Source organism: Microtus pennsylvanicus, chromosome 6 (assembly GCF_037038515.1).
Source record: "Microtus pennsylvanicus isolate mMicPen1 chromosome 6, mMicPen1.hap1, whole genome shotgun sequence".
Classification (NCBI taxonomy): Eukaryota; Metazoa; Chordata; class Mammalia; order Rodentia; family Cricetidae; genus Microtus; species Microtus pennsylvanicus.
In genome coordinates, this window is record NC_134584.1 from 29,413,503 (window position 1) to 29,427,355 (window position 13,853).

General features: G+C 45.7%; 1 protein-coding gene across 2 annotated transcripts in view; it reads left to right on the forward strand.

Annotated features, from left to right (window-relative positions):
• Positions 1-698: 698 nt before the first annotated feature.
• The window catches only part of Egflam (EGF like, fibronectin type III and laminin G domains), a 160,475-nt gene continuing 147,320 nt past the window's right edge, over positions 699-13,853 (forward strand). The window contains exon 1 of one of the 2 annotated variants that reach the window (XM_075975936.1): positions 699-1,025. In XM_075975936.1, the coding sequence (XP_075832051.1) occupies positions 929-1,025 (97 nt within the window). In that variant the 5' untranslated portion in view covers positions 699-928. The remainder of the gene's footprint in view (positions 1,026-13,853) is intronic. The other variant, XM_075975935.1, reaches the window with a different exon arrangement.

Genomic DNA, 13,853 nt, shown 5'->3' on the forward strand with positions numbered 1-13,853 from the left:
TCCGCAATCCCAGCCTGGCCGGCAAATGTCCCTGTCAGAAACGGGCTTGAAGTTACCAGGATTACATGGGAGTTTGATCTCTTTCTCTGGAGGGTCTAAAGTTGTCATCCGCCACTATGAGGGGGCCTGTTCCCTCAGGCTCTAGACCCTAATCTCCATTCAGCTTTTGCTTCTGAGTGGCCTAGCCTCAGCTCTCCATCTGTGCGCCTTAAGTCCCATTTATCTTCTTAGCACCCCAGACTTGGCCAGCCCCGCCCCCTTGTCCCCACTTGCAAATTACAGCCCCTCCCTTGCTCTTCCTCTGGAGCGCCAGACAGAGTAGAGTAACCTTTGAGGTGTTAGGAAAAGTGACTTAAACTGGGTGAAACGACACAGAGGGGGCGTGGGGAGAAGAAGGGTCCCACCAGAGAAACCCAGACACTCCAAGATTCCAGAGTCAGGACCCAGTCTAGGACCCTGAACCCGCAGTCTGAGTCAACGAACTCACGCGGAGTGTTGAAGTCGGTCCCACCCAGGCCCCCAATCTAGGTCACCCGCGGGGAAGGGCTGGCCTGGGGGCTGCCTGCTCCGGGGGTGGGCGAGGAGTGAATTGATTCAGACCCTGCCCCTCGCTCTTCCAGTAGACTGTAATTCCATCTCTGGTGGGTCGAGCCGCCCTCCCTCCGGCGGCCAGTGCGTCCCTCCCCTCGGCCTCCAACGTCCACTCCCCAGCCCTGAAAAGCCCTGCAGCCGCGAGCCCGCTCCACTCCTGCACGCCGGGCTCCTAGCTGCTGCCTTGCCTCCTCGGACTCCCCAGTGGCTCCTGGTCCAGCTCTCTCGGCCCCCCACCTCCTCACCCACGCGCCACTGGCGTCCCCGCGTCCCTCAGGAGACGCCCTTTCCCTGCGCGCCCGGGACTTGGTGAAACTTTGCAGACACCGTCGGTGAGATGGATTTAATCCCAACCTCCTTGCTCTGTTTCTTACTCCTGGCCTGCAGCCTCCCACCCGGCGCCGTGACACTCCAGACCGCTCTGCGAAAATCAGGTAAGGCTCTCAGAGTGCGCCACGAGCCACGGTGCCCGGAGCACCCTAGTCCCGGGCTTTGGTGGGGTCGCAGAGCAGGCTGCTCCATGCTGCTCTCTCCGCTGACCGGCATGGGTTTATCCCGCGTAGGCTGTGCGCAGACCTCAACCGAAGGGTGAGCCTCGCCCTCCCCCAGCTCAGGCGGTTCCAGGGAGATTGTTTAAAAAAACGATCTGCTTTCCAGAGCTAGCAGAGGTGGTGGGCTCTGTATTGGGACCACAGACTGCTAAAAGTTGGGGGCAGCTACCGCTCGGTCTTGGTTACTGAGGGCTGAGAGAGCGCAGACGACTTCAACAGCTCCTCCTGCTTCTTTGAACATCTTATTGGATTCATATTGCCTAGAGCCCAGCCATTTCCTGTTGAGTGTCTGAAGGAGCCCCCCCCCCTTCCTGGCTCTGGTCCTGTCCAAGCACTGGGTAGGGACCTGTGCTTTCTCTGGTGTTGGGGTACTCTTGTACCCCGAGGCCATTTGTGCAGAAAGGAGCCCTTAGTGGGTTAACCTGATCTTGTTTAGAACTCCTGTCTTTGCTCTGCTGTTCAAACAAAGATGCATGCGCTGTAGGGCTAGTACAAAGGACCTGTGAGAACGTGAAGCCACAAAAACTCGCATTTCTTCTAGGTAAAAGTATGGGGTTTTTTTTTTTCTCAAATCTACATTGATTTAACTTATGTCATGAGGGAAAGTAGAACATTCTAAACAATAAAAGTTCCAAGCATTGCTTCCACATAACGATTTTTAGTCATTGTTGGCCAGGACCATATTTAGAATTGGGGGGAAAATCTGCTTTTTCTTAGCTTACTTTGCAAGTGGGGGTTGTCTTATGGGATTAATTATGTCTTCTGAACAATGGAAAGCAATTTACTATTTGGATTCAGCCTGCAAAACCTCACAGCAAGTGGAGCCCCCGTTCACAATGTTTCTACAAGAAAGAGGCAACCCAGGAAAAATTATCGGAGTGCAAACAAAATAATCTTGGCAGGTTCCCACTTGGCTGCTTAAGTATTTCTTATTGCTTAAGGATCTATGGGGAGTAGCGGGACTGTCGCCTTTCATGCTAGGAGATGCTTCCGTCTTCAGGACGCATCGGGGGTCACCTGTATCCCCGTACCTGACTTGAAATTTAGGAGCATTCTTAGCTTCTGCCTGACACTCGGATTGGAAACAAATCTATCTGCACACTGCCCAGTTCATTTGGGAGGCAAGAGCAGCCACCTGAGGTAGTTTCATATTAAATTGTCTTCTCACATCTTCTTATAGCTTCCAGCACTTCAATATAGGGCGCCTTTGAACTTTCTTCCTTAAGAAAACTGCGCTATGATCACTTGCATCCTGCAGGTTTCTGCACATGAAACCACCATCGAGCTGCATGGTTGAATAGCTCATGCATACATCCATTCATGGCCCTCAGCCTGAGACACACACACAAGGTTCTCTAAGGATAAACTTCGAGCCATGCAAGCAGAGTGTAAAATTATTGTGCAAAAGCCTGCTGTATAAAATTGTACACGTTTTGCCCCATTTGCCCCTTTACTTCCTAATTTTCGGTCGTTCCTCTCCTCAAAATATCTTCCACCCAGTTCACCCAGCATCTTGCTCAGATATTCATGTCACCAATGTATTGTGTTGACTTCTTTGGTTTTATTTGAAGTAGTGATGGGGATGATTTTGGGAAAAAAAAAAAACAAAACAAAACTTCCTTTTAAATTTTCTTGGGCCCCACCAAGGTGGAAGGGATATTTAAACTAAGCTGCAGCCGAGAAGAAGCTTTTTATTAAAAAAAAAATAACTTCATATTTTATCCAGACAATGACTTTCAGGTTGAAAAGCTGCTTGGGTGAAAATGACAGGTACTTCATAAACTTCAGGGGAAATTTTCCTTGTGGGCTCATTTACATCCCATGGAAAGACTAGTTTTTGATCCGTAAAATTGGTCCAGATTAAAAACTGAGTGTGCCCCAGTTGGCTTAGAAGTGAGCAGCACGGAGCTCATTTGTAATCTCCCCCAGACACCCCAAATCCTGCTCCAATTCATATGGGGTGACCTTGTGCCTTGCCACCCCCGCCCCATAGAAATTGGCTTGCGTGCAGCACTTTGAAGGTGGTGTGGCCGTCCTGCAGGCATCGCAAAGCAGTCTGTTTTGTTTAGCCCTTCTTCTTGGCTCAATCGACTTCTGATAACTACAGTTTAGTTGAGAAGTCTTGGATCCCAATTAACCTGAAGGCTGCCTCTCTTTTAGAAAGAGATGGGTAGAAAAGAGCACCTTGCCCCTTCCCCCCACGGTGTAGCACCTTCTGGTATTGAGCATTAGGAAAGAAAGCTCCACCTATGCTAACACACAGGAGTTGCCACTGCAGTGCTCAAATTAAGTCAAATTAAATAATAATAACGGACACTAATTAAGGGCTCATTGCACTGTTGTGAGAACTGATTTCTTTAATCAAGCCAGCAGCCTTGTTTCTTTGTTTTACTGAGGGGGAAACAGCAGCTTAGAGAGAAGCTCGATATCTTACCTGAGGCCTTACTGAGGCTAAGTGCTGGAATGAGAATTTAGGTTCTGATGTTTGACACCAAATCCCAGTCCTCAGCTGTCTTGTTTGCAGAGCGGTGTAGCCTTGGGTGTTTTCAAGGCTGAGTTCTTCTGGGACAGAGCCCTGCAACCTGGCCTTACTGTTTGGTGTGGGAGACCTGTGTCACCTATGAAATATGACATAGGCCCCAAATAAAACAGTACGTAGACTACTGGTGTGGTTTGTAGGGTGATACTGTCCCCTGACCTCCTATGTAAACAGTGAGGAGTTATTTGCTGTTTTTTTGTTAGACTTTTGGGCATTAATGCTTGTGGGGGCCAGAAAGACACTGAAGACCCTTGAGGGTAGAACAGTGAGGATGTGGAGGGTCCTATGACCATAGAGCTTTAACACGCCGCCCCTGCAGGCCTCCATGGATGTGTAAGCACAGTGAGCTGGAAAGGCTTCCCTCCTGTTCTGCTGTAGGTCAGAGGCAAGTGAAAACCCATCATTTGATGAGAGGTCCTGAAGGATTTGTCCGAGTCGACATCAAAAGCTGAACTGGGGTGGTGTGAAGACCCCCAACATGCGAGGCCTATAGCCTGCTGCTTCTGCTCCTCAGCAAGAATTTCAGGGGGAGGGAGGAAAGAGTCACCCAAACCTGGGGACAAGCAGGGAAGAAACCACCCGTAGTCGGCAGGCAGATCTGTACCCCTGGCCTTCGTTATGAAGGTCATTTCTAGGCAGCTCTGTTGAGAGGAAAAAATTCTCTTTTCAGGGGAGCTAGCTCATAGGCAGGTGCCCTTTGGTGACCAGAGAGAATACAGGCTCTCTAGGTGGTTAACGTCGGGTGAGGCTGAAGGCCAGAGGGGTTCATTACTGGATTTGTTTATTGATAGTTGTCCTTTGCATAGGTCTTAAATGACCACACTTTGTTTAACTGTCCACTAGGGGATGGCTTTTGAGGTGTTTTTAGCTTTGGGCCGTGATGAATGAAGTTGCTACAGGCAGCTATCTATGTGTCCTTGGGTGGATATGCTTTTATTTCGCTTGGTAAGGTGCTGAGTGGGATCCCTGCTTCCCGTAAGATGGACTTTGCAAGAAAACACTGAACCACTTTTCAGAGTAGTTTTACTCTTCCGCATTCGTAGGAGCTATGTATGGGAGGTCCACTCATCCTGGATTCCCTACAACATCTGGGACATGTTCTAGTTTCGTTTCTGCAGCTGTGAGGAAAAAAACAAAACCTGACAAAAAGAAAATTAGGGGAGGAAGGGTTTCGTTCAAAATTCCAGGTTGGTCCATCACTGGAAGTGACAGGAACTGGAAGCAGCCTGTTGTATCGGGTTCAGTCAGGAGCAAAGACAAATGAATGCATGGGTATTCACTTGCTTCTTTGTCTACGTTCAGGGACTTTCCTGATCTTCTATGGTCAGGATCCCCCTGACTAGAGAATGGTGCTGCCCACAGAGGGCTGGGCCTTCCTTCATCAACCCATAATCCCCACAGGCCAATTCAATGTTGACAATCCCTTACCAATATTTTCTTCCCAGGTCATTCTAGGTTGTGCCAAGTTGAAAGTTGAAGCTAACAATAAGGCATAATTGCTTCTTTGTCATTTCTCTGGTTTTGTTTGGTTTTGCTTTGTTTCTAATAGGTGAACAATGATATATCTCATTATAGTTTTAATCTTTGTTAATGTTCCTTCATGACTAATGATATTGAACCCTTTTTTTATGAGTCATCTGCCTCTCAAGTTTCTTTGAGTCTTTTGACTTTTTATGAAAAAAGAAATTGAGATGTGTGCTTTCTTACTGATTTTTTTTTTTTAGTATTCTTTGTACATTTTGAGCACAGTCCTTTACATAATTCAGACATTTGCTTTGAAAACACTTGCTTCTCAGGTGCTATTTGCCAGTTTTTATGCACATATGAGGAGAGAGTGGGTGGGTACATTGTGTGTCCAGGAGTGGGTGGGTGGGTATGCGTGTGTGTGTGTGTCCAGGAGTGCGTGGATGGATTACATGTGTGTGTCCAGGAGTATGTGGGTGAGTATATGTGTGTGTGTCCAGGAGTGTGTGAGTGAGTATATGTGTGTGTGTCCAGGAGTGTGTGAGTGGGTATATGTGTGTGTGTCCAGGACTGTGTAGGTGGCTTTTGTGTGTGGATCCAGGAGTGTGTAGTTGGGTACATGTGTGTGTGTCCAGGAGTGTGTGAGTGGGTATATATGTGTGTGTGTGTGCCCAGGAATATCTGGGTGGGTAGCATGTAGAGGCCAGAGGACAACTTTGGACCTCATGCTTCTAAACCTTATCCACCTCTTTTGGCAAAGGTCCTTGGCCTGGAGCTAACCAATTAGGCTGGACTTGCTGGCCAATGGACCTCCAGGGTCCCCCTGCCTTTTTCTCAGCAGCATTGAGATCACAAGTACATGTTACCATGCCCAGAAGTGCTAGCTGGATTCTAGAGATTGGATTAGGATCTTCACGTGTGTGAGGCAAACGCTTTGCTGACCTAGCTGTCTCTTCAGCCCTTTCCTTTTTTCCCCCTTAATAGTATCCTTCAAAAAGAAGAAAATTTGTACTTGGATCAGTCCAACTTATCACTTTTTACTATTCTTTTTAGTACAACTTAACCCATGATTACAAAAATGCCTTCCTTAACTAGAAGATTTTAAGTTTCCATTTAGTTCTACAAGTTATTTCGAGCTACCTTTTTTCATGGGGTGTGATTTTATTTATTTTATTTTAGATAGGGTCTCTCTATATAGCCTTGGCTATCCTGGAACTTACTCTGTAGACCAGGCTGGCTTATCACCCATAAAGACCTGCCTGTCTTTTCCTCCTGAGTGCTGGGATTGAAGTGTGTGCCACCATGCCAGGCCATGAAGTATAATATTTAAATCAAAGTTTCTTTTCTGATTTGTGGATGTACTGGCTTTATTATACGAGCATTGTGCCTGGTGGTCGTGGTGGTGGTGTATGTGGGTCTTTGGCTTGACAGATTGCTATGCCTCTGCTCACAGTGTCAGGTGGCATTCAGGCCTGCTCACATCCTCCTGCAGAAGATAAGGGGTAGGTCTGCTGTCTCTCTGCAGCATCTGACAGTGTGGCTCTTAGGGATGTCTTTGTCATGGCATCTCTGTGGCCTGGTGCCAAGTGTAAGGATGGGTATACTGGGGACATGACGATTTATGGATTTAAAGATTTAAAGGCCAGTACTTCCAATCCTAGGGTGTTTAGTTCTTCTTTATTGATACAAAACACATGACATTATTAAATCTGGCCCAAGTACACAGGAAGGAGGAGCACATGGGTCCTGCTTTCCCTCTTGACATGTCTTTTTTGCCTGAGGTTCCAAAGCCAGTGGGAGAAGGTAAAGCTGGGGTTCAGAATTCAAGGTTTCCCTGGAGGAGATGGCATTCTCCACAGTCATCCTTAATGCAGCACAAACCCATAATCTTTTCCTTTCCACTTTTTCAGTATGTCTCCATCCATATAATTAGATTAAAATGAATATCTAGGAGATTTAAAAAAGGAAAAAAAAAACCAAAATCCTGGAAGAGGAGAATTAGCTCACAGGCAGGTACCTCGTTGGAGGATGGGAAGAATACAGGTCCCTCTAGGTGGTTTCTACAGCTGCTGGATAACACCGAAAGGCTAAGGCATCAGGGATCATCCTGGCCTACATCCCAAGCGCCACCCTAATCAAGCCCTCAAGAGACTGGCAGTACTCTTACTTAAAACTCATATTCTAGACCTTTCCCAGAGTATCTAATTTGGAGGTTTCATCTCTTCTGGATGCCCCCCCCCCATTTCCTTTAACTAGCCAACTCTAACCCATTACAATGAGGTTGTATTGGTTCTCAAGGAAAACCGAACCCATAAATCCCCCTCTCTATGTTTGGGTAGATGGTAGGTAGATGTTAGATAGATAGATGGATAGATAGATGAATGGATGGATGGATGGATGGATGGATGGATGGATGGGTGGATGGATAGAGAGATGGCAATATACAGGGATGTATCCTATGCACACATGCGTGTGCTCTCTTGCGTGTGTGGTGTCTAGTAGTTCCTAGCTAATGTGCTCTATGAACTTAGTCGTCTAGTCCCCTCCCTCTTCATGGATTTCTCAAACAACTACAAAGAAACATTTCCTTCTACTTGCTTTTCTCTGTCTTCCTTCATGACTGGATCAAAGCAAGGGGGAGAGAAATCAAGGTCAGGCAGAGAAGGGATTTAAGTCAAGGCAGTACTTCCCCTTGAGTGCAAGAGCTATGAGTTTAATAACCTTCAAATTCCTTAGGGAGTAGTAGTCTACAGAGTTTCTTCTGTTCCCTAACCCCCAGGGGTTAATAGGACCTGAAAGCATCCAGCAATTCCAGGTTGGATTTATGAAAGTAGAGTCCCATTTGTCTGAGGGTTATTGTGGGCCTTAGCATCCACACGGCTTGTCCTGTGGATGTCTTGTTTTCCCACCTCCATTTTGAAGAAGGACCCAAAGTGTGGTTTCTATCTCCTGACATAAACCAGCAGATAGAGGGGAGTCCCAGGTGCAAAGCATTACATGAACAACCAGCAGAGGGCAGACTTCCAGAGTTGGCTGGACCAGGTCTCAGGGCTGCAGGAGCCTATAGAAGTCCTCAACTATGCAGTAAGAGTTTTTAGGGTACATCCCAGGCATTCGTCTTTGAAACAAGAACTTCAGAAGAGTTGACAACATACTGATTCACAGTCTACACATGGAGAATTTGGGCTCCCGTGTTTCCCTTTCTTCATATCCCCACGCCGCTATTATCTCTTCAGCATCAAACTGTGGCAGCTAGCAGCAGCATTTGGGCAGGTATAACTAAATTAAGCAGCTCAGTGGGGTTTCTGGAGATTGGTCTGGGGACTGACTATCTTCTTTCTTCTTTGGCTGACGCTGTCACTATTGCCCTTTAGAGACGGGGGTGGGGAGGTGGGGGGAGAGGTCTACCTTGATAGACAGCCCAGGGTAACTCTGAAGAGGTAATCCTCCAGCTTCAGGCTCCAGAGTGCCTTGTGAACTTAAGGTGCTGAGGTCTTTCCGAAGTCAACCCATTCACACCCCCCTTCTCTACTTGCCCGTATGATGTATGATGTACGGGATGGTTGCCCGTAGAAGGGAAACTCTGCAGAAAGCCACACCTCATTCCACATAGATAAGCTCCGCCCTCCCTTCTTCTGTCTCTCACCACTGTGAGGCTGGGTCGTGATCTTGCAAGGGTAGCTCCTGACTGAGCAGGCATGCGCACACTTCAGTCTTTCCGCAAGTTTGGGGCCAAGGTCTGAGCTTTCTTATTGGTTATTTGGTGATTTGAAAAGTTACGTAAGCTATGCAACCTTTCTCTAATTTCCTTTTCTGCAATTAACAAATGAATAGATAATAATAATATTATTATTATTATTATTAATACCTACCTTATAGGCTTGCTCAGAGGATTATTGAGGCAAGGCATGTATCAAAGCATTGGATAGGACTGACTGATGCTTAAAGGCAAAAGGAAAAAACTTTTAATCTGAATTGGAAGGAAAAGCCTGAAGGAATATGTGTACATATGTGTTTATGGGTATCCTAACAAACTTGAACATTGTGTTATCATTTCTTTTTATCTTTCCCCATACATGTCATATATCATTGCATGTGATCTAACTTGTAGTGACTTATAAACATTTCAGGTGTTTTATAAATTAATTAATTTATGAATCAAAACTCATTCAGCCATACACCTTGATTTTCTGTTTGGAAAATTAGGGCTGCCAAGAGCACGTGTTTCCTCCGAATGAATGACCTCTGTAAAACAGTAGAACCCTTGGGGCAATGCCTGAATTTTACCTGGTAACTCTTTTGGGTGAAGCTTTATAGGATAAGGGGAAGGGAAGCTGTTTCTGAAAGAAAATCTTGTGCTTGATCCGTGGCAGGGTGTCAGCCTAAGTCTGAATGAAGCCAGGTGCTCAGAGATGGCTCAGATCTTTTTTTTTTATTTCGTTTTTTAAATTGTTTCCATTGTGCTATGCACTTTCTCCGCTCCCCTCCTTCCCTTCCCTCTCCCATTCTCTCCTCTCCTGTGACTCCCACGCTCCCAATTAGTGGTGACACAGACAGACAGGCCGGGCCTGTGAACTTCCTGCAATGATTCTTCCATTTCCTTGGCTATAAGAAACCCTCACTTCTCCCAAGTAACCCCACTGCTACCTTACTTCAAAAGAATCAAAAGAAGTAAAGAGGGCCATGGCTTTGAAAGAGCTGAAGTCCTGTGTCGGGATAAGATGTTCCAGGTTGAGTATCCATAATCCAAACTCTGAAACGCCAAATCCAAAGCTTTTGGAGTACCAAGATGGCACCTCAAGTGGAAAAAACTCATAGACGACTTGATCTGTAAAATTGAGTTTCATGCACAAGATTACTTAGAATATTTCATAAATTACCCTTAGGCTGTATGTATAAAGCATTGGTAAAACATAAATGCTTTGTGTTTTGACTTGGATCTCATTCCCAGCAAGAATCATTAGATGTATGCAAAGAATCTGAAAAAAAAAACCAACAAAAAACCTCTTGTTCCAAATCAATTTGTATAAAGGAAATCTGCCTGCTTCAGCGAAGAGTAATTGCAGTAACTATTGGTACTTCACCAGCCAGGCCCCGCAAGGCTGCCCTTCCCATGGCTCTGCTCTCAGCTGTTTGTATTTCTAAATCTCCCCCTTCTCATTCCCCTAATGACACTTGAGATGCATTTCTTATCTGACTCTGCAAATACTGAGCAATTGAAATTTTAACACTCGTATTTGCTGACGGGGCACCTCCCCTCCAAAATCCTGAATCCGTTTTTTAATACAATGTTAATGCTATTTATTTTTCTTGCTGCAATAAGTTTATATTAGCCTTTTAACAGTTTACACTGTGCAGAAGGAGCCGTATCAGCAGCCCCTTTCCTGTAACATCTGGGCAGTTGGGAACATAATACTTAAATATAACCTGCATTTAAAGCCTTCCTTGGACAGATGGCTAATTTTATTGATCTAATCTTACACTTAGGAATAGGTCCCATGATCCTTTGCTCGTAATTCTTGGAGCGAGCAGAGAAATAAATAAGATAGCCGATGGTTGTGAATTAGGAGGCTGCTACATGCCTGTGATTTATCTTTTAAATACTTCTGTATAAACGGTGGTGGTATGAATTGCCTGCATCTCTGCCCTAAGGGAGTTATGATAATGCTTGCAGGAACACAGGTAGGAAGGCAGCACTCAAGGATAAGCGTTTGCATCCATTTCCACCTCTTGATGACAGTGACATAACATGGTTCAATGTGGACCATCACCTCTGTCCTGGGCAGGCATCCATGCCCCTGGCCTGGTTACTTATCATTGGAGCAATTTCACTGTGAAGTTCACTCTCAAAGACAGCTGCAGAAGTAAATTCACACAAGAAACTGTGTGTGGTTGAGATGTGTGCGTGTATCCTAGGACGTGGGCAGTGAAAGCGGGAGGCTTGTAAGTTCGGGGCCATCGTGGGCTGTCACATAGTGAGACCATCTCAAGAACAAAATCAATCAATTAAACAAACAAACAAACAAAAAAACCTCACAACAACAAACCAAAAGTCACACTAAAGGGTTTGTTAATCGGTGTTAGTTAAGCTTTCATTAGTGAAACACATGATTGGCTAAGGAGTTTGTATATGTCTCTCTAATTTAATTCAGCAATCCTGGTTCAGTTTTCTTCATGTGACAGCAAACACATGAGTTTTGTTTGTCCTGTTTCAGAATAGTGATGTGTCTGTTGCGGCACGTGCAAGTAGCTGCTTGAATTAATTGGGCCAGTTAACATCCGCTGCTGGACGAGCAACTCTAAAGTTTGGTTTATTTTCCATTTATTCAAAGTCCAATGTGTGTGTTTCTGGTTGGCTGTTTCCTCCGGATGACTCTCTTGCACGCAGTGACCTGGAGATCTTACCATCCTTTCTTTAGTATCTCTATCCTGTAAAGCCACTATCTTCAAGACAGGCCTCTAAAAGGGAAGTGAAGAGCATGAAGATTTGTGGGAGAGGCTTGATGTGTCAGAGCAGACCACAGTAGCATAGCTCCAGCTGACTTGCAAGGGTTCCAGGAACTGCATTTCAGGCCAACTGCGTGGGAAGAACCTGAACCCAGGGCAGTAGTTAGCTCTGATGCACTATTCTGAAGTTTCTTAGAAGGACCAAGAAAAATGTCACCAAGTTTGTAGAAACAGGTCATCTACAGTTTTTGTGTCTTTTGAACCTGGATGAATTTGGCCTGGAGTGTACTTTCATTGTAATGTACAATCTTGCTTGAAAAGCAAGTGTTTACTGTTTTAGGTTATGTGCTGTTGCTATATCAGAGTGAACAAAGAAAAGAGTAGCCAAGAATGGGCACTTATGAAGCAAAGGGTAGCTAAGGTGGGTACTTATGAAGGAAGAGTTCCATTTGGGCTCACGGTCATGATCCAAGATCGTAAGGCTGCACCCAGTGCTATCCTTGCTGGTGAGAACCCTGGGGTGGTGCAGAGAGGACATGCAATATAAAGAAGGGAGAGAGTGTGGGTATGTACCCTTTCTCTGTCTCCTTTTATCAAGGCACCAGGACGTAAGTATGAACCCTCCACCTTAGTGATCTCATCCAACCCTAATCACCTCCCAAAGGCCCCAGCTCGAAGCACTGTACTCAGATTAAATTTCCACCCTCTTAATGCCTTACAACGGGGATTAAATTTCCACACATGTTACCTAAGGGGATGCAGCCAGACCATGTCCGAACTATGTCAGTTGCCATCTGTCTTATTTGTCACAAGCCAATATAAGGAAAGACCCTAAAAGCCAGGCAATCCAGATGACTTTGATCAGCTTGGAACAGTGCCCCCAATATGTAGAGAACTGCGTTAACCAGGGCATACTATCGCTCCTCCACGGTGGTTGAACTCTGACAATTCCGGAAACTCCGGTGATTTGATTTCCAGAATGGAAATATTCTGTTCATATAGGTTCCTTTTCACCCTCATGGCTGGTGCAGAGGAAGTCCGACTCCTGCATGCTATGGGCTTCCCATCAATCACGTGGCATAGAACCTACTGCCTTTCTCTGGAATCCCCAAACTTTTCAAGACAAGTGAATATGCGCTGTATCTTACTCCATGGTCTTACATTTTACAGGAAGTAATAATAATCCCTTTGTAGCGAATCAGTTCAGTGGTTCTCAGCCTTCCTGATGCTGCGACCCTTTAATATGGTTCCTTATGTTGTGGGGACCCCCGGTCAAAAAATTATTTTCGTTGCTACTTTATAACTGTAATTTTGTTAGTAGGACGAATCATAATGTAAATATCTGTGCTTTCCGACTGTCTTTGTGAGTTGCGACCCACAGGTTGAGAAACTCTGAATTTCAGCGTGGATTCCTGGGGCTGGGGAGATGCTCTATAGGGTGTCTTAGGGTTTCTATTGTTGTGAAGAGACGCCATGACCACAGCAACTCTTAAAGCGGAAAACGTCTAATTGCAGTGGCAACAGTTTCAGAGGTTTAGACCATTATCATGGCAGCATGTGGGCAGACATGGTGCTTTGAAGACGGACGCTAAAAAGAAATCCCACACTAGCTCAGAACTGAGTATAATAAAGGGTTATTTATTTATGGGTAGACTCACAGATCACAGTCCTTTGCTTGAATGGGGAACAGCAACAGAATCCCGCAGCCGGAAGAGAGGCCGGACATACACGCTTTACATCGGCATTTATTGTATATGAGGCTATGCCCAAGCGGGTGGGTAACTTAAAGACTACTGGCTGTAGGAATTCCCAGAGCAGTGCTTGAGAAGGAGCTGAGAGTTCTTTGTTTTGATACACAGGCCACAGCTAGTGAACTATGTCACTAGGTGTAGCTTGAGCATATATGAGACCTCAGAGCCCACCCCCACAATGACACACCTCCTCCAACAATGCCGCATCTATTCCAACACAGTCACACCTCATCATAGGGCCACCCACTTTGGGGTCATTTTCTTTCAATCCACCACAGAGGGGTAAAATGCTTGCCACAAAAGCATGAGCGATTACCCAGAACTCATGTTTAAAAAGCTGTATGTGGCACACCCTTACAATCCGAGCCCTGGGGAGATAAAGACAGGAGGGTCTGTGGGACTTGCTAACCAGCTAGTGTAGCCTAATTGGTGAGCTTGGGGTTCCTGGTGTCCACCTCTGACAACCACACATTTGCACAGATTCATTTATGCGTGTGTCTGTACATACAT